Raw genomic sequence first — 21,319 nt, 5'->3', positions numbered from 1 at the left:
AGGTTGGTTAAATTTCACTACCCAAGCAAAATCATCCAATCTACTGAGATTTCCATTCCAAAAATACTCCCTTAGTCAGGAAAAACCCATAACAATCTTAATTATGTCAGAAATAGCCATTAAAGTCCCTATCGTAACCAATACTGGTTTAGGATTATAACTCTTTTTAAACTCAAAACTGAGACTTCAAACTCCAAAAGCATGTTTTCGATGGAACTGGACCATTAAATATCAGATGCCTCGACATTAACGAAAAAAAAAATCAATTAATTAGAAAAAGGCCAAGAAACACCATTGGCAGTTCGGTTTAGAGTGAGTGTTATCTTGTATGCAAGAAACTTAGATACAGACAATCACATACAAGTCAAGAAGCAAATAAGATTGTACTATGAGGTCGTAAATCTTCAGAACTTATATTGCAATGAAATTTATAGGTAGTACTGAAAGCATCCATCAAATGTTGTAACCTGAAATGCAGGGCATTTCTATAGTACAAAATAAGTTATCTCCTACTGACTAAATAACAAATTATACATATACTAAGACACTTACATAGCCACAGAAGAGAGCAAATAAATATTCTAGAATCCATATAACCCAATAGAAACATCTACCAAGTCAGTGAGTCCTTGCTCTGCTTAAGTTTTTTGTTATAAGTATCTTCCAATTCTTCCTGCAATATTGAGGGCAAAAGTCAGTTCCAGATAGTAAGTGGAGTAGACTTTTATTTTCATGGCTTTCATCGGTCCTAAAACAATTAACATACTTAAGGTAAAGAGCACAGTGGCTTTTTCACAAAATATTGATACTGACATGTATCTAAACTTCATTTAAAATTAATGCCTCATTCCTTACTTTGCAAACTTGGTCGCCATCAAATTCACATAATATATTTGTTGGTTAATATGACATTGATACAAAAATAAAGGCAAATTTCCATATTCAAATCCATGATTTTGCAACATGTAAATAAAAGCTTAAACCTTCAGACCCTAATTGTTTTACAGCAAACAACCAGCTTTACCTTTGATAGGCACGGGAACTCTAGAAGTGAATAGTCCAATCAGGCAATCACCCAAATAGAAGCACACAAGTGCATCCACGAAAAAAGAAATACATCATTTTGATTCACTTTAGATAAGACTCACTTCCATTGACAATCCACTATCATTGATAAAGAATAGTTGCTAGTATATGTATCTGCCTGTTAACATTTAGTCTCTCCACAAATTCACTTTATTTTTCAAAAGATGACAGCCCATTAAAATCTGGCTTTATGGACGAGAAAGTTGTAAAACTGTCAATCCTCGTAACTTATAAGACCATCTCTAAATCTTTCCATTGCCGGGAGTGGTGCATGATAAACGCCTTTTCATATGATTCATCTCTATTATAACAGAATACAATGTTGAACAATTATCTTAGCCTCTCACCCCCTGTGGAGCCACGTTTAGGAAAGTGCAAGTGATACTCTCACATTTTAATTATTGGTCCAAACAAATTCAATAGCAAAATATGTTTCTGTGCCTGATTCAATAATTATAAATATTTCTACTGCCTAAACTTGGTGGTGCTTCATGAACACCTTTTTCATATAACTTATCTCCATTTCAAACAAAATACATCGTTTAACAAATCTCTCAGCCTCCCACCCCATGGGAGTATGGGACCAGTTCAAGAACATGTGAGTGATGATCTCCATTCAGATTCTCCAAAGTCTAGTCAAACAAGTTAAGTAGCAAACTATCTGCACCCATTTCAAGAAATGTAAATCACCACTCTTTGTAATTCTAAAGGAAGTTTTTACATTTTTTTTACTACCTTGGTATTATGAGATCTTCATATCCCACACTTAGCTGCAAAACAAAATTTCAATAACAAAACAAGTACTAGCCTAACTTTATCAGACTTCCTAAATTTTACCTAGAAAATAATACCGCAATACGCCCCAAAGTATAAAACCAGAAAATTGCCAATATATGAGAGCTTATTGTTCTTCCCATAATATTAGTTGTGGACACCAACTAAAGTCATTGCAGTTTCATAGTGAACTATACCACCAACTAGCTCTGATCCCCACTTTAGAGATCCTTACCCTAGCAAGTCAAGGTCAAAAGTTATATAAAATGTTTTCATTAAACCTTGACTCTTTGATTAGTTATATATAGGTAGAAATGGAACATGCATCATGCAAATTTCTTCTCAAAAGAGACACCATAAAAAATGAAGGAGAAAAAATCAGCAGATTTGTCAACCACTGCATCCAAACAATATTTTCAATCCTAACCTATCAACCTCGTATACTTCATAAAGAGTAATAGTAAAGTTGCAAATCATATGAATAGCTTCAACATAACTATGATAATTGGCTTCAACAAAATTGGGATAGCTTTCTGAGATGTGAACTTACTTTGCATGATTTCAACAGAGGCTGTAAGAATGATGACCTGAAAAATGCAATTGACTTGCCAAGCGAAGTTCTCTCCAAGTCTGCCACACAATTAAAACAAGCACAGTTTCCTTCAGAAACAACTAGATAGCCTTTTGAAATGAGATTATTTTATTTAACAGGGCAGAAGATTCAATGACTCATTCATCCTGAAGAAGATTTGAAAATAAAAATATACAAAGAAAATTCACACTACTTTCACATGCAGCAAAACAAAGTTTACATATCTATAGATATATACTATAATGGTAGATAAATAGATTTGCATAAACTGCATTTAGGTATGTCTCTTCATTACCTTGTTTATTGAACTACAAAATAGAGACAAATACATACCAGTTTCACCATCCCCACCAAGACCTCCTCTGTTAAGTTCTTCCAAAAGCTGCAGTTTTTCAGATTAAAAAAAAATATATATGTGAGGTGTAAACTCCAAAGAAGATTGCAAACAACAGTTGGTGAGCATTTGCAACATGATTTACAGGTTAACCATGGCATTCTAGATTGGCACAAAAACCTAAGATACTAGCAGTAAATAATATAGCCATCTACAAAGATAAATCCGGTGATAGGGATAACAAGCTTACCTGGGAAAGGGTTGGTACACTGGTAGGATCAAAGTCCTCACATTGGTTGGGATCAATAGGAACACATACACGACCTAAATATCAACACATAATAGTTTAAGGAATGAGATTTTATACAGGCTCATAATGCATAAATATTCTGGAAACAGATTCTTGAAAAGAAGTCTAACAATTTGATAAATCAAGGAAATATATTCTAAGAGCCAGACAAATTCAAGCGGAGGGTTCACACTATTGAAACAGAACTCAAAAATATTCAGAACTTGGCAACATATCCTTAGACAAGCAAGAACAGCTGCTAACCTGTTTTTGGATGTACACAGAATGGCGCCTTCAATAAATGATTCATGTGTTTTGAGACCTGAGATATTGAAACAAAACATATTTTTGTTAGCTTGTCACAGTTGTTGAGAGAGTATAGCACTTGCTCTAAGTTGAGGTAATGACATGTTATGGAGAGAACAGGAGTCAGCGTACCTCACTATCTAGCCTGGGGTATGTATAAGAAAATACAATCTCCTCAACACATCTGCGAAGTCCCTGCCCCTAAAACATTGGGAGCCATTAATTAACTTTGACTGGTTATTCAATCAAGAGTTGAACTAGTTCTAATTATCTGTGTGAACAATATTGACTAGACAGAGAGCGGAGGTGAAGAATCAGATAAAAAAGAGTCACTTCAGCATAAAGAAGTGAAAACAGCACAAAACAATTTTACTTTGAGATCATTAACAGAAAACATAGAGCAAAAGACTTAATAACATTGAATATAGATATCCTGGCTCCTATCCAGATCCATAATCTCGAATCAGCCAGCTCATATGCCATCCAACCCCGTATATGAAAGTATAAAAAAAGATTTACCCCAACTTCCTTCAACTATGTTTATATATCACTGGTCCTCAATCCTCAAATTGAGTACAAAATCATAAATAGCAAGTGTGTGCATAGCTTAAGGTTGCAATACCTTCTGCTTCCCAGCTTGAAGGACGCGCTTAAGTTGCCCCCAACGAGCAACATTGATGTCTTCTCTATTATTGGATGATCGTCTATTATCTTGCCATTTCCCCCGGAAATCAGAAGTAATAGCTGCAAATACACCAATTCCCATCAAACACAATTTAATGACAGAAAAACAAAAGACTGCAGCAAAACAGCATCCCTTCTGTCAATGATAACAATGTTAGACCATAATTTTGAAAACATACATTCATCAGGAATCATCTCTAGAATCTTCTCATATCTCCCTTCAGCAGAAAGTAGCTTCTGACTACAAAGATAGGTCTCCTCAAAGAATTTCTTCAAAACTTCGGTGTATGATCTCCTGCAAGATAGATATGATTCAGTAATAGATCAAGGCATCAAGCTATAGGGATTAGAATAAGCATGTAGATCCACACTTACACGAGAAATGGATGAAGAGAAGAACCCCCTAGGTAGACCTTTTTCTGACTATTCTCATTGCCCTGCAAAGACGATGAAGAGAAAGAAACATTTTTTCAGACACTTTTTGACACTAGTCAACAGAACTAATAGGTCTCATGATCTATCCAGCAGTGAATCACCTTGTACACATGAAAATACTCGGCAATCGCAGCTCGTTGTTCGTTGGTTAACCTGCAGAAAGAAATAAAATTTCAAGGAAATTTATACGTATAACGTATTGCTTAAGTGCTAAGTGTTTTTTCACATATCTTTACCTTCTTGCTTTTGCATCACAAACCCAACAGTGTACACCACGCCGACCACTAAATACCCAGAGGATATGTACGAAACCAAAATCATCTGTATATGAAAACAGTGACAGAATTTCACAATCAAACTTTGTTCTTATATATGCATAGATTTCCTCAAAGAACACTGTCCCCCTTGATTAAGCAGCGTTGCTAGCATTTAGACAGGCGGATTTTTCAAGCATAGTTGGCATTTTAATATAGCCCAAATCTCATTATTATAGCAGAACACAAAAGATGGGTTTGTATAATAATAGTATGAAAATTGGAAACTGTCAGATGCAGCGCATACATCTCAGCATATAGTGTGGGATAACGTATTCTGAGAAGCCTTGTGTTAATTTTCCAAGATTGTCAGTTGCTAGCAACCGTCAAACTCATATTACAAAGACCTTGCAACTGTCATAATGCACTAAAAGATGAAACCACAAAGAATACAAGGTTTACAATAATCTGATTGATATACCTCTGAGAGCAGTGTCAATAATTTTAATAGCGGCTGTCATCAGAGGCCAACAGTCTCGACAGACATCAGCTCCAGAGCAACAGTATCTGATATCATCATAATCTGTCATATCCTGCAGAAAGTAAAACAATGTTAATCCCACACATCAGCTAATCAACTCAATTAGACAGTAGCATATTAGTATTCAGGAGCTTACAATATCAAATATAAGCTCTCTTTCCACAGGTTTGAAGACATTGTCCCCAGTTTGTGCATAGGCATGTCTCTTTGATGGCTGGAACAAAGTGCAATCAGTTATTAGACAGCGAAGCTCTAAAAATTAATTCTTTGCAATCAAATTGCAAAGATCATGCTTCCTAAAAAGAGCCAGTCACAAGTTTGAAAATAACATTGTAACTAATAGTCAACTTATTCAGAAATACTTTTTTTTTTTTAAGGCACTTATTCAGAAATACTGGTTGACAAAGATTTCTTATCCACAGAAAGCTACTGAAACTTCAGGCTTGGCATGTAACAGATTTCATGCATTAACCAGAAACACAGAGAAGGGAGACATAAGAAAGAGCATCAAAGTAACATTCTCTTCTGATGAGCATCAAAGCATTGGATCCAAAGGGGTTGATATAATAGAACAGTGATTTAGAAAATGTGGAGACGTTTACATCAACAAACCATTTCATCCTAAGATGGGATCAATCAAGAACTGCTCCCAACATCACGAATAAATCTCAAAAGTGGAGGACTTATGAATAAATATGAATATGAAGGGGCGCTTACATCAACACTATAAACAGGACCAATGTCAATTTTGAAGGGGCATTTATCCTTGACAGCACTTTCAAGTTCCGAAGCATTTTTGAAAGATTGAAACCGCAAATATATATCATTATCCAACGTAAATGAAAATTCCCTTCTGCTGAAATAAGACATATCACATCCTGGGTGCTTTCCATCTGCCGTATAAATCATCACCCGAAAAAAAATCAATAAATACTACTAACAATACTTAGCAATTCAATATCATACTTTACAAAATTAAAATTCAAGATTAATTATTACCATTTCCATATGCCATCCATTTGAACATATCAAAATAAGGAAACAGCTTGGCTGAAATCACAACAAGTATAACAATTTTATAACCAAAATTAATTGAAATTAACTAAAATAGGCAAAAATTAAAGACTTACAGTAATAAACTTTTAGGTAATTTGCATTAAAGCATTCGGAAATCGAATTAGGGTTAGGGTTTTGATATTCTGGACCGTCAATTAACATGTTATCTCTTCCATTTTCAACCTCTTCTCGCGTCATCTTCAATTTCTACCTCGAATTCATCAAATCGTCAGATAATTTGTTCCAGAATTAAGAAATTTGTATACACACTCTCACTAATTCGTTGAAATCTACAGATATAATTGCAAAAGTTCAGCGCAATTTCGATGAGAGAGAAAAATTGGGTGGTACCTGAATATCGAATTTGTAAATTCGACAACGATGACAACAACAACGGTGACGGAAAATCAGCAAAGTGTAACAAAGACTGAATCGACTTTCTTCTGAGTTGAAGAGAGAGAAAGAGAGAGAGAGTGTGTTTGAGGGTTTCAAAATGGCGGGATGAAATTAGCGCTAGAAATGTGATATTAGACTTTTGGCATGAAGAGTTATTCGGTTTTTTTTTTTTTATTATTTTTAATTTTTTTTTACATATACTTTCTCTGTTTTTTTTTTTGTAAACAAAAAATACATTATTTTTAAAATCATGAATTTGTAAGAAACTTTTGAAGTTAAGTCATTGAAAGAGGTAGAGAGGGAAATAAAAAAGGGATCAATGTAATATGAGAAAGATAGAGGGAATTTATTAGCTAAAAAAGAAAGTAATGCATTTAAATTGAAATTATCATTTATAAAAAGTGATGCAGCTAAATAAAACACATGTAGTTTTATTGAATTTAAAGTCAAAACATGAGTAAATTAAAAAGTGAAGGTCAAAGATAGCAAACTTTCCCCAAAAAAAAAGGAAGGAAACCTTATGTTTTGAAAACTGTATAAGGAAATAGGGGATAAGAGCGACCAGGTTTTTTTTTTTTTTTTTTTTTGCATGTACTTTCTTCTCAATAAGTTTTAATTTGTATAAACAATACTTCATTTGATTTCTTTACTTGCATCCATCGAAGTTATTGTTACAAGTTGTTACATGACTATAAGCGTTCGTTGCAAGGAAAAATAAAAAAAAAGGATATAACTCTAATTCATTTCATCACTACACGTCATTTGTTACTTGGTTGGTGTTAACTTGTTGGTAAGAAATTTAAAAATAAAAAAAATAATTAAAAAAAAATAGAAAGAAAGAAAGAAAAAAGTAAGGAAAAATTTATTTAAATGGTCCAAACTTTATGTCGTGCGCTATAAATAATCTCACTTATTTGTTAAATAAGTTTTCAGTATAAATAATTCCGTTACATCAACTTATATAAAAAGGTATGTAGTCTTACACGTCATTAATTAATTGGATAATTTAAACTTTGGTAAGAAATTCGTAAGGAGATATTCCCAACAACATTGTCAAGCAATTTAAGGAAATATATCAATGGTTATTTTTATTTTTATTTTTTTATTTTTATTACAATTAAAAATGTAATGACATAATTGATTATTTTTTACAAAAAACAAATAACTTCATAGCATTAAATGATCCTCTATAAATATGCTAATGTGTTTAATTAAATAAATTTCACATCTCATCCTTCTTACAAACACTCTAATTCAGATTAATCATGTCTGATGCAAACACTAACACTGAAAACCTTATGAGCAATCTTGTGAAAGAGATAGATGTTTTGTTAACTGTATATAAGGCAAAAACTCTTGTCATATTTAATCCCAACAATGACAAAGAACAAAGTGAGAAGGCTATGGAATTAGAGAATTTGTTTAAGAAAAAACAAATAGAAATGCTTCAGGAAAAGCTCCTCAAGTTGAAAGAGAAAAGTCATCGACTCAAGATGGAAAACTTGTTCAATTCACTCATGAAAGGGACAACAAAAATGGAAGATCTATCATTGGAAGAGTCACAAGGCATTTCTGCCTTTGGTAAAGTGAAGTTAGAAGAGGTTAACGCAGAAATTGCCAGAAGGGCCAAAACTAATCCAAACAAATGTTAAGAATGATGTTTCAATTCTATGCGTCTTAAAATGCACTCATTTATTGCGGAAAATGTATGGATTAGACTTGAAATAAAGTTTTATGTTTCTAAAGTTTATCTATTTTTAATTTTATTACATGTTCAATTAAAGCTTAGCATCAATAACTCAACTCTCATGTTGTATTATCTTGTTATTGTCGTGATAGCGGCACATGTTTTTTTTTTTTTTAATCCAAATCAATAATTTTTCAACTTTAGGGCCAATATATGAATTTTTGATGTGTAAAGTTACAAGATATGAGCGTGTATTAGTCATATAGTTTTTGATATAACAACCAACAATCCTTTTAATTATATAGCAATTTATATCAAACAAATATATAGGGTCAAATATTGTTTATTAAAAATACTCGATTTGACGATATCAAACGAGTATGGGGGTATTCACGCACAAACACACCTCCACATATATCACATGTTTTACGTTATTGGTGTCATGACTCATGCATGTCTAGCATGTGATGTGTCCGTAATTTACGCTAATTTATATTTTTTTTTTTTTGTTTTAGAAGCAAAGGAAAGAGATTAAAAGTAAGGTAACAAGAGTAAATATCAAACGGAAGGGTAATGTGAGTATTTGACGTGTGAACACAAATTAAACACAAAGAGTATAAAGTATACTTATTATAGAAAGGAAAAATGAAAACTAATAATCCCATCGTTGCCTTTTCTGCTCAAAACAATCCTACCTTATACCTCCATCTTCTTAAAACAGGCCTTTTATCGGTTTGTAAAATTAGTAACTTGTTTTAGAAGATGACTTGTCACATGTCACCTTCTAATTGGTCCAATTTTTTTTATTTTTTTTTTTAAAAATTCCCTTCCCAGCTCCCCACCACCACATCAGACACCACTTCATCACCACCCCCTCCCCTTTCCTCACCTCCCTTTTCCGGTTTCACTGCCATCGCAACCCCACTCCAGGCCTCCCTTCCCACCGTAACCCTCTTTAGATCCTCCCTCGTCGTTGGCTCCGATCCTCTGCCATCGAGGTTTCATTATTGGGGTTTTTTGGGTTTGGGTTCCCATTTCGATTTGGGTTTTGCCAGTTTTTTGGGTTTGGGTTTTCTAGGTTTGAGTTGTGTTTCTAGGTTTGGGTTTAATTTCATGGAGGGTTTAGGGGTTTCGTGGGTGGGGGTATAAGGTGGGATTGTTTTGAGATTTCGAAAAGGAGGGATTGTCTTGAGCAGAAAAGGCAAAGGTGGGATTATTAGTTTCCATTTTTCCTTATAGAAATGGTGCGATTAATATGCACGCAACTTCCTTAAAAGAAAATTGTTGTGATTTAAAAAAAAAATGGAGGAAGATTAACTTATACATTCAAGTGTGTTTCAGGTTTTTTTGGATGTCCTGCGGGACAGTTACAACACCAAGACTGACCTCTGGACGCCTATACCAACAAAACAACGGAGACTCATGTGGGCGGGAGTTTCGCCTTCGACGATCAAGTTAAAACGTGTTCGGATGTAAAAAGAGCGGAAAGTAAAGGGGATCAGGCTCCTCTTAGGAGAGAAGTGATCATCTGGTTACCTGAGATAACCTCAAAATCCGAGCCTTAGCTCTCAAGTAGTGCAATTAAAGTTGGAGTTAATGCTCAGCAATTAATGTACACGTGTGTTTTAATAATTTCTAAATGATGTTCCTAGGGGGGAACATCTCCCTTTTATAAGGTCTCGTAATGCGTTCCCAATACTAGGTTTCAAAAACCTAGGACTGACTGGGCTTGCCTAGGTATTCGGGCCGTTAAAGGCCACTTTCTTAGTTGGCAATCTGTCTGCCACGTGTTGTGTTCTGATTGGTCCACCTTGGACCTCTCACGAGGTGACACGTGGCGGACTCTGGCTGATCCACGTGGATGACACGTGGCAGGATTTCATTAGTCCACGTGGCGGGGTTAAATCCCCTAATCATTTGCCCCTGGCAGGGGTGACGTGGCTTGCCACGTGGCGCCTGTGACAGGTGTCACACTCTGATTGGCCAACGATTTTTACTGTTTTTTTTACTGTCCCTTGAAATTCACCCCACTACAAATAGGGCATGTCCCAATCATTTTTTGGATATTTCCAAAAAATTTCAAACAGAACTTCTTAATTTGAGAACTTTGTCTTTTTCTGAGAAAGAATGAATGTCGCCTGCTACCAGACCGCCTGTTCTTACAGCTGCCGAAGATTTTTCAAGCACCTTCATCTTTACAGACCAAAGGTAACCGCCTGTTTTTCTTTCGTGCATTCTCTTTGTTTCTTTTTCTTTTTGAAAATGGTTTCCCAAAAGCACACGGCACGGCCTAGGTTAGTGATCAACCAGTCACCGAGGACGGCTGAATCTAGAACTAGGAGTGCCGACTCCACCTTGCTGGACCACCCTTTGCGAACTGCCCCAAGTCCGATGACTGTCTATGTGTATGTGCAGGACACCATGGCCAAAACTAAGAGAACTGCAAGGGTGACAAACTCAGACAGCTCCTCCTTCTATGCGCCTGTCAGTGAATTATCTGACGTGCCGCCTGGCCCCCCGAGCACCCCTAGTGATTCCATTTTAGAAGAATCAGGGGAGGAGGCTCAAAATGACATGTCGGGCTTTGTTGATCTAGCCCATCAGGCGGACACTAGGTCCGAGAGCTCAAGCAGTGACTCTGAGCCAAGTACCTCTAGCAAGTTCTCTGACGACTCTGAAGAGAGGCACTCTCGGCTAGAGACAGCGAGAGAATCCCTCTCAGTAGAATTGGGAAAAAATTGGGCGGAGCCGTCTGCTACCCGCCGAGAGAAATATGTCGCCTACTATTATCATGTTCCTGCAGCCAGGTGGAAAATGATGGCGGACAAAATAGGGAGCTTCAGAGCTGACCATGTCATGGGGCATGGATATATCTTATGCACGCCGGATACCGAGGACACCGTAGTCTGGCCAGAGAAGTCCAGCTACGGGGACGAGTGTTTTGGCTGCTATGAGGCGGCTATTAATGCAGGCCTAAGATTTCCTCTACATCCGGTTGTGGAGCGAATCCTGGACGGATACCAGCTGGTTGTCTGGCAACTGGCCCTAAACTCTTGGTTCAACATATTAGGCTATGTTTCCGGCTGCGAAATGCACCAAGTAGACCCCAGCTTTGAAGCATTCTCCCACATGCATTACCTTAGCCGGACCCCAAAAACAAGCGGGACCAGCTGGTACCAGTTGTCTAGCTGCAAGGGCTATATGATGACTTTGGGGAAGGAGAACAAGTGGAAATATTGGAGAAACACTTTCTACATTGTCTCCAGCCCTAACACAATCAAGAATAAAAAGTTTAACAGGTGGAACAGGAACCCACCTTTCCTAACAGGTGGATCTGAGCTGCCGCCTGTTCCTCGCAGAGCCATAGAAGAGATCCTTGACAAAGGCCTCTTCAAAGTGGATATCCAAGCGAACCCCGAGACTAGGGCAAGGGAGTTCATTACTCAAAATTATATTCCCAAGTATAGCTCGCTATACGATGGGACATATCTGGCCGCCTGTGGCCTTAGTGATGAGATGCCGAGAGGTAGTTGACTGCATGTTCAGGTGTTTTGTAAGACTTGTTTGATTTTCTGTCAAACTAACTCTTTAATTCATCTTTTGCAGATAAAGCTTGGAAAAGCTCTCGGCATCGAAGAAGGATGCTGCCCAGTACCGCTCGGCCCTCCTAGGAAAGCGGTCAATTGAAGAGTCGCCTGCTTTGCAGGCGCCCAAGGTGAACTTCTTTAAACTTTGAATAAGTCTCATTTAGCTTTTCTGTCGTCTGCTTCTTACTTATTGTGGTTATTGTTGTAGGGAAACTTAGCAAAGCCTTCCTCCTCCTCACAGCCGGATCCTAAAATTAGGAAACAGGCGGCTGGTGATGTAACGACTCTTGGGAGGGCCAGGAAGCACGTGGCCTCAAGGCCAGGGAAGAACCCACCTCCAAAATCCCCAGCCGTCCCTGAGGGTAGTCGGCCAGAGAAGGGGAAAAAGAAGGAAGCGGTTGCTGAAGGTATCAAAGACTTGTTTCCTTTCCCTTACCCTTTGAAGGTCAAATTCAATCAGCAGTCATGTAATACCTCTGAAAACAGTCGGTCTATTGGCCGAATTTACACCAAGTACTAACAGGGTATTGATTGTGCAGATGCCTCTCAAAGGCCGGATCTTGTACAGCTAGCCAAGTCCATGCTGAAAGTCGTCTCTCTTGAGGACAGGGAGGCGGTTAGAGGAGTCGGCACCCTCAACCTGGATGCCATCCTCGCTCTTCTTGCTGAGGTATACTTGTAAAAATTTTCTATTTCTTGTTTATATAACTTGCAAGCCGCCTGTAACTGACGTCTGTTTTTTGGCCGAGTGCAGTCTATGCTGCGAGTGCACGGTCTTCGCAGGCCCATCAAGGAGAAGACCAAGGAGGTAAAGGCTGCGAATGCTTGCTCCGCCTCTTCTCATGATAAGGCCATGTTTCAGATTGCCCAAAATGAAATATTGACGACTAACATACTATATTCACAGGCGACCACCAACCTGCAGGTTAAGGCTGACTTGGACGCTGCAAAGAAGCGGGTCTCTGAGCTGTAAAAGCAGGTCAAGGACCTCAAGGCCAAGCTCGAGCCTCTTCAAGAGGTGGAGAAGGAAGCAGACGGCCTCCGGACTCGGGTGGATAAACTGAAGCAGCGGCTGGCCAACCAAGAAAACTAGCTCGCCAAAAAATACACTTCTAGAGCCGAGGAGGAAAAGCAGGCCTTGGTCAAAGGCATGATGGACAACTGCAACAACATCATCATGGAGATGATCTGGGCGGCTCTTTTCCCGGGCTCCAACTATGAAGGCTGGAAGAGTCAGTTTACCGCCTGCACCCAGGAATATAATGCCAAGATCATGGGCCAAGGCCAAGGTGGAGAAGAGGAGGAGGGCGAGTCATCTGATTGCGCATCCGGGGGATCGGACCAGGATGATCAGGAGGACGAGGAGGATAATGAAAAAGAACAGCGGCCGGCTGGGGACCAAAAGGATGCGGCTGCTGATATTGAACAACCCCTTCTTGCTGCTTAAGCTTTCCCTTTTTTATATCAACTTTCCTTCGCCCTACGTGCCGCTTGTATCATTACCCGACCAAGGGGTCGGGGTTTATTGACAATATTAACATTTTTGTGGGTCTTATGGCGGACTGTTTATATGAATCATCCGGCATTTCTGTCGGTTTTTTCTAATTTGCACTTTTCTTAGAATTTTTGCATTTCATAAATTTTGCTAAGTATAGCTTGCCTTTTTGTACGCCGATCGTTTTGGTATACCGACTATTTTTGTCTTTGTATGCCGATTGTTTTGGTATACCGATTGTTTTTTCCCCTGGGCGGCTGAGCGCCTGGTTTTTAAAGGCCGATGGATTGACTTGGAAATCTTTGATACTTTAAAGAGTATGACTAATTTCTAAGTCAATCAATCACTACGGTGATTGCCCCAAACCAGGCAGAAAGACGACCATTGGACAGACGGTTATACACTCAGCATGATCCGGCTCTCAGCCTCAATATAGTTCTTTTAGACGAACCACGCTTAGCTACTAAGTTTTGTACTTAGTTTATTTTATTAATTGTAAATTGTCCGTTTGTTTGATACATGTACAGAAACAGGCGCCAAACGGGATGTTTAACCAAAGTAGCAACCACTTGTTGGGTTCCATTTAAGGTTAGCTAGGTCGAGCGACTATGAGTTAACTTTTGGGATTAATCAATCTTTGTCACCTTAGTTTGAGTAAATAGAAGAAGTAGTCGGCCGTTAGCCGCATGTTGTTTCCTCACAAGTTCTAAGCTTTAGACTTAGCTTTTTACTAAATTAGCTATTAAGTGTGGAACTTAGCTTATATCCTCAAATTTTTCCGACTGTGTTGCCCTTGAGCAACAACAGTCGGCATCCGACTTAGATATTATAGATTACCGCATGTTTTTAGAGCAATCGGTAGTCTTTGTTATCTTTGTCTCATTTGATCAGTTCACAGAGCAATGTGCCACCCAAATGGGAGATACTCTCTGCGACGAATTCACCCAAATGGATGTCGTCGGACGCCTGCTCATAATAGGGACAGACGTATTGTTTTATAAATTAAGAACATCCGGCCATAGGCCTCATTTTGATCGTCAGGTCTGACTTAGATCATCTGGTCATTGGCCTCTTTTGTTCTTAGTGGAGCAACACATAGCTGCTAAGTTTGCTAGACTTAGCTTATTTCTACTCTTGTTGGAGTTGTAGGAAAATAATAAGGCCACCTGCTTATTAGGCAGGCGTCCCTCCCTTGGGGGAATGCATACAAATACAAAGTATTGAAAACAAATAGCAACTTTTCATTGATGTGCTCTCATTTACAAAAAATTTACAAGTCTCAAAAGTAGTACTTTTTCAAGTTGTTTAAGTTCCGAGTTCTGGCTAGCTGCCTGCCGTCTGGTGTTTCCAGGCGGTAGGTGCTGCCTCGTACTTCTTCATAGATCCGGTAGGTGCCTTCCCAATAGGGAGTCAACTTTCCCTGCTCATTGGCCCTACTGGTTGTATCCATTTTTCGCAACACAAAGTCCCCATTTTCAGGGGCCGTTTGTGCACTCTTTTATTGTAGGCTCTCGCCATTCTCAGACTGTAGATCTCATGGTGCAAGGCAGCATTACCCCTGCGTTTTGGAAGGGTGTTCAGTGCTAGCCGCATGGCCTCCCAGTTAGCCTCCTCATCATAAAACATAAATCAAAGAGTCGGCTCATAGTGCTCAATAGGCAAAACAGCTTCTACCCTATAAACCATGAGAAATGGAGTTTCACCAGTCGCCCCTTTTTCAGTCGTCCTGATGGCCTACAGAACATGCGGTAGCTCGTCGGCCCATAGGCCACCTGCTCTTTCAATTTTCTTTTTGATGCCATCAGAGATTAACTTGTTGAAGGCTTCAACCTGGCCGTTTGTTTGGGGGCGGCCGACTGATGCAAAGCAGTGAGAGATCCCTTAGTCTCCCAACCAGTTTTTGAGAGCAGGCGTATCAAATTAAGGACCATTGTCAAAGACCATAGACATGGGTACCCCATACTGAGTGATGACATTTCTCCAGATGAAGGAGATAACATCTTCTATTTTAACGCCTTTGATTGCCTCCGCCTCTACCCATTTGGTGAAGTAATCGACAACAACCAAAATATACCTCCGTCCGCCTGAAGCAGGCGTATACGGATCCAGAATTTCCATGCCCCATTTGGCGAATGGTACTGGGCTATGGATGGCCGTCAAATCAGTGGTTGGACGGTGTATGAGCTTGCCAAACCTTTGACACTTGTCACATTTTTTCACCATCTCCATGGCGTCTGCTTCCATGGTAGGCCAGAAGTAACCTTGCCGCCTGACTCTTTTTGCTAGGGTCCTGCCGCCTATGTTGGAGGCGTAGAAGCCCGAATGCAAGTCTTCTAAGACCTCTCGTCCCCTCTTTGGGTTAACACATTTCAAAAAAGGTTGGAGATAGTCTTTCTTGAAAATCTTTCCATTGTGGATTTCAAATTGGTCGTACGCTTTTTCATTGCGATCATCTCTGGGTAGGTATCCGGCAAGGTGTCGTCTGTTAAGTAAGCCCGGATGCCGTCCATCCAGGTTGAGCCTCGGTCTAGTATTCTTATGGGGTCTTCTTCAATACTTATTTTTTCCATAACTTCCCAAAAGACAGACCTAGGTGTATCACAAGAGGCGGATGATGCAAGTTTGGAGAGAGCATCCGCCTGATTGTTCTCGGACCTGGGCACCTGACTTAAAAGAAATTCATGAAGTGTCCTAGTCTTTTCTTTGACCGCCTGTAAGTACTTGATCATAGTAGGATGTGTGGCTTCATAGTCACCATGGTATTGGCTAACAATCAATTGTGAATCAGAATAGACGTCTACTTTCCTTGCCCCAACCGCCTTACACATGCGGATGTCGGCTAGTAGGGCTTCATATTCTGCCTCATTATTTGAGGCTTGAAACTTAAAACGTAGTGCATACTCATACTTGTCTCCTTCAGGAGACTTACATATGACGCCTGCACCACAACCGTTCAAGGTGGAGCTCCCGTCCACATATACCTTCCAAACTTGTTCAAGGTTTTCAGGATCAGCCGGCCTAGTCATTTCGACAATGAAGTCGGCAAATGCCTGTCCTTTGTTAGAAATTTAGAGTGTGTTGGGAGAGCCTTCCCCTGAATTCAGGAGAGGCCGCGGCTGGGAAGCCACGGAAAGCCGTGCCCGCGACTAGGGCGCGACCAGCCATCTCCAGAATCTGAGGGTAAATTTCAATTCACCCTGTCCGCGCCCACGGCATGGGTAGCCGCGCCTGCGGGTCACCCTATCCGCGCCCGCGGCCCTGACAGTTGCAGTTTCGTTTGTTCTTTTAATTGCGAAATTAAAAATAATAATGATGATGGTTTTTGCTCTCTCTGATTTTCCTCTCTAATATTTTCTCTCTTCTTCACAATTTCTCTAAGAAACTTGCAATCTCTTATAGAAATCCTCTATCAATTAAGTTAATTTTGAGAATTTGATCATCATACTACGATTCTTAGTGCAAAGATTGTAGTGTTTGTCTATTGTATCTCAAAGTGACTTTCCAGTTTCAACCCAAGCACCGTGGTGGGGGAAATAATCACTTTAGGAAAGTGTTTACACGCCTTAGACAAGTATCCGATATTGAAGACTCACGTGGTCCTTGGTATTCTCATGTTCTTGTTGGATTCGTTGGCTTGGAGTGAGGCAAGTGTATAATCTTTCACATTAGTATTTTAGTTTGTAATTTCTGAATTACATTGTTTCTTTAGTGCTTGGTTTGTAATACTTTAATTAGTATTTGTTGTTGTATAATTTGATTGAAATTATGCACTGTTTAGGTTTTGTTCCACCATCTATAAGTAATTCTTGTTTTGTTGAATTGCTATAAAACCTAACATCCCTTCACTGTCTTTCTTGGTTCAAAGGAAATTTCAAGGCTTTGAATTTCAATCGCCCATTTGATCATTCGGCCGGATGATTCCATGGTTGTCATTGGCCGCTTGATTGGTTGGTCTGTGTAAACCACTATCGGATGCGCTAGAAAGTAAGGTTTTAACTTCTTGACTGCCATGAAGAGGGTAAGTCTAAATTTTTCAACCATGGGGTACCTCAGCTATGCATTCCGTAGAACATGACTGATGAAGCAGACCGGGAGCAAGGTGTCACCTCTTTCAGCAAGGAGAACAACACTGAGCGCATGGTCAAAGACGGCTTGGTACATGTACAACACTTCTTTTGGCAAAGGACTGACCAGCCTTGGCAAAGAGTGCAAGTGTTCCTTCAACTTTTGGAAGGCCGCCTCTGCATTTGCCCCCATTCAAATATAGTCTTCTTCTTGATTGCTCGGAAGAAGTAGAGACACTTGTCGCCTGACCGACTGAGGAATCTCCCCAATGCCGCCAGACAACTTGTTAATTTTTGAACTTCTTTTACAGTGCGGGGTGACTACATGTCTATGATCGCCTGTATTTTTTCCGAGTTGGTCTCTATCCCCCTTTGATCTATCAGAAATCCGAGGAACTTCCCAGATTCAACTCCAAAAACACACTTCTTGGGATTAAGCATGACCTGGTACCGCCTGAGTGTGGCGAATGTTTCTCGGAGGTCTGTAAGATGGTCTTTCTGAAGTTTGGATTTGACTATCATATCATCAATATACGCCTCCACATTCCTTCCAATTTGATTAAATAAAATTGTATTAATCATTCGCTAGAAGGTAGCAGGCGCATTCTTCAAACCAAATGGCATCACAGTATAGCTAAATAACCCTTGATCAGTGACGAATTTCGTCTTCTCTTGATCTTTCTTCCACAAGGGTATTTGATGGAAGCTTGAATAGGCGTCCATAAAGCTCATCAAGGCATGACCGACTGTAGAGTCAACCAGACTGTCGATCTTTGGAAGGGGATAGTTATCCTTTGGACATGCCTTGTTCAAGTTTGTGTAATCTACACACATGCGCCAGGTACCATTCGGCTTTTTCACGAGCACAACATTGGCAACCCAATTAGGGAAGTAACACTGCCGAATGAACCCAGCATCTAAAAGATTTTTCACCTCGGCGGCTGCCGCCTGGCTTATTTCTTCACCATGGTTCCTCTTCTTTTGCCTTACCGACTTCTTTTTAGGATCCACAGCAAGTTTGTGGACGGCTAGATCCGAGCTGATGCCTGGCATCTCGTCCACTTAAAAGGCAAAGATGTCTTTGAACTCTTTCAATAGGTTGTGCAGGTCTACACCCAATTTAACAAAATCAACCGTCCCCACCTTAACTGTACGTTCTAGACGAGTGTCATCTAGAACAATATTAATGTGTTCTCCAGCCGGTTGGGGACGGAGTTCATCCGGTCGTTCTTCGGTCAGTGATTGCTATTGCTTTTCTTTTTTCACAGCCACCAGCTGGTCGGCCTTTCTCTTTTTTCCGCCTGTTATGAGAGCAGGCGCTGCTTCCTTGATTTTGTCAAGGTCTATATTTTCTCCACTAGGGCCGGATGCGACCATAGTGGGTTTGACGTCAGAGAGATAACACTCCCTAGCCGTGTTTTGGTCTCCCTGTAGGGAGCCGACTGTTCTATCATCCCTTTTAAAATTGAGAAGCATAAGGGAAGAATGATAACAGCTTTGGATTCATTTAGGGTGGGACGACCCAAAATCATGTTATAGGCGGTCAACTCTTTAACAACTAAGAACCGGACCACCAAGTGGCGTCCCTCTCCCTTTTCTCCCAGCCGAATGGGTAAGTCTATTCGACCTTATGGATGCACAACTCCGCCCCCAAATCCCACTAAGGGATGAGAGACCTTGTGCGTGCTCTCATACCTGTACTTGAGTTTGGTCAAGCACTTGTGGCTGATGAGATCAGAGGAATTGTCGGTGTCTATGAGGATTCGGCCAACCTTTTGGTTGACCACTTTGCATTCGATGACAATAGGGTCATCATGCGGCCTCATGACATTGCCCCTGTCTCCTTTAGAGATGAAAACTTCAGGGTGTCCTTAGACGCCTTCCCTCGAAAACAACAACTAAATCTTTAATCATCTACTATCTCTGACCAAAAGATCTGATGTACTAAAAAAAGAACTGCAGATGAAACATAAGGAGAAGAAATCAGAAACTCAAAATTGTACTATGTAAAGGAGTGCTAAAAAATAAAATGAATATAAATGCAGACATACCGTCTTCTTCTTTTTCTTCTTTTCGAGGAATGACTGATGTTTGTTGGCTAAAACATTAGGAAGTACTAATAAATAGCATCTTTGTTGATTTTTGTAATTAAACTCCAAAAATCCATTCTAATTTTATTGATATTGTTTTGGGGTTTTGGTAATTTTAATTTTTCAATTGTTTTTTCGGTTGGTTGTATATTACTTGATGTTTTGGTTTGAGAGAGAGAGAGAGATATTAAGGTTTGATTTCTGGGTTTTTGTGTTGAAGAATGGCTTAGTTTCAACATGAAGATAGTGTTTGTACTTTCTCTTTTCTCTCTCTCCATTTTTTTTTTACATTTAATTTTTTAGTCCCCTAAATTTTGTTTGATTAAGTTTTGGTTTAATAATCTTGGAAGTTTAGAATTAAACTCAAAATCTGTATTGAATTATTGTAATTGATATCAGATTTATTACCGTCTACTAAACGAGTGGTTATATTTACTACATTCCTACCAACCTATAATACGAATCACCAAGCATTATTATAATTTTTTTGAAAAATATATATACAAGCACCTTATTTTAAAACACTTCTCAAATGATAAAAAAATAATTACTACTTAATAATATAATTGACCCGTTAGACTTATTCTAATAATTTTTACGAGATGTTAATCAAACCGTATAAATAAAATACCTTCCTGCCAATGAACATTTACATCAACAAATAAGGATTTATATCGAGTAGTGAACCTGGGGCATCGCCCGGGGTACATACTAGTATATATATAAAAAAAGGAATATTCATCTGGTGTGTGACGCCCAAGCAAAAAAATCACTTTTAGAGTTAAAAACCCGAATCCAATCTTAAAAAAAAGCGCTATACTTTTTACGGGTTTGGGCATGACATTTAATGTTAAGTCTCGATCCGGCTCCAATTTTTGGTCACCTTTAGTTACATGGTGTGAACAACACTAATATTTAGTAATTTAATTGATTGGGGTATCTTTTATATAATTGCACATAATCATTTATAACTTCCACATCTCCTATTGTTTTTCTTTCTAAATATACATGCTACGTATATACCGTGCGTTAGCAGTTTTAGCACGGATACACGAGAGGAAAGATTTAATAATAATAATAATAATAATAATAATAATAATAATAATAATAATAATAATAATAATAATAATAACTCGTACTAGTTTTGAAATGTAATACTTGAAAAAACACCTGTTTTGAAAAGTGTAACACTGAAGTCCTATTTAGTCATTTTTTATAATACTAAGGTGGCTAACGTGCGCGATACGCGCACACCATTTATAAGATTTATCTCAAACTTTTAGAAATGTAGGGAATAAAGGCAAAAAAAAAAAAATTAAAAAAAAAATTAAAAAAAAAAGAAGCTAAAAAGCTACCTAACAATGGTAAAAACAAAAGGGGGGGGGGGAAATATCACCCATGTGATTTGCATATATAAATGGGAGTATATATGTAGTGGAAATTTTAAGGGATATAGTTGGCCATTTTTTTAATAATAATTTGATTCGATATAAATTTATTTATATGAAGTGGGTTTGTGTTAGATTCATAATAATGTACCCTAATTTTCATAGTCCGTAATATATTTCATTACAAATAGTGGGATTTTGTTAGATTTGTCACGATATATATTTTCAGAATATCAACTTTTTATAGTTTTTGTTTATATT

At 38.7% G+C, this 21,319-nt stretch overlaps 1 protein-coding gene across 3 annotated transcripts; it reads right to left on the bottom strand.

The window, feature by feature from the left end:
- Positions 1-389: 389 nt before the first annotated feature.
- Positions 390-20,062, bottom strand: LOC110719669 (DNA primase small subunit-like). 3 transcript variants are annotated; one of them, XM_021898650.1, is made up of 17 exons: positions 19,632-20,062; positions 6,426-6,558; positions 6,295-6,345; positions 6,013-6,188; positions 5,432-5,509; positions 5,236-5,347; positions 4,737-4,821; positions 4,602-4,653; positions 4,441-4,502; positions 4,245-4,360; positions 4,004-4,125; positions 3,514-3,582; positions 3,340-3,397; positions 3,037-3,110; positions 2,786-2,834; positions 2,411-2,490; positions 390-673 (listed from the first exon to the last, which is right to left on the bottom strand). In XM_021898650.1, the coding sequence occupies exons 2-17, from the start codon at positions 6,547-6,549 to the stop codon at positions 611-613; spliced, it is 1,371 nt and encodes a 456-aa protein (XP_021754342.1). In that variant the 5' UTR covers positions 6,550-6,558; positions 19,632-20,062; the 3' UTR covers positions 390-610. The 3 variants fall into 3 exon arrangements, with proteins under 3 accessions (XP_021754342.1, XP_021754341.1, XP_021754340.1); XM_021898649.1 differs by lacking the exon at positions 19,632-20,062 and adding an exon at positions 6,703-7,326 and having other exon boundaries at positions 6,426-6,562; XM_021898648.1 differs by lacking the exon at positions 19,632-20,062 and adding an exon at positions 6,703-7,326.
- Between the last annotated feature and the right edge of the window lie 1,257 nt (positions 20,063-21,319).

This window comes from Chenopodium quinoa, unplaced genomic scaffold (assembly GCF_001683475.1).
Source record: "Chenopodium quinoa cultivar QQ74 unplaced genomic scaffold, ASM168347v1, whole genome shotgun sequence".
NCBI classification, from domain to species: domain Eukaryota; kingdom Viridiplantae; phylum Streptophyta; class Magnoliopsida; order Caryophyllales; family Amaranthaceae; genus Chenopodium; species Chenopodium quinoa.
The sequence above is the reverse complement of the archived record's forward strand: the minus strand, read 5'-3'. Positions and strand labels throughout refer to the sequence as shown.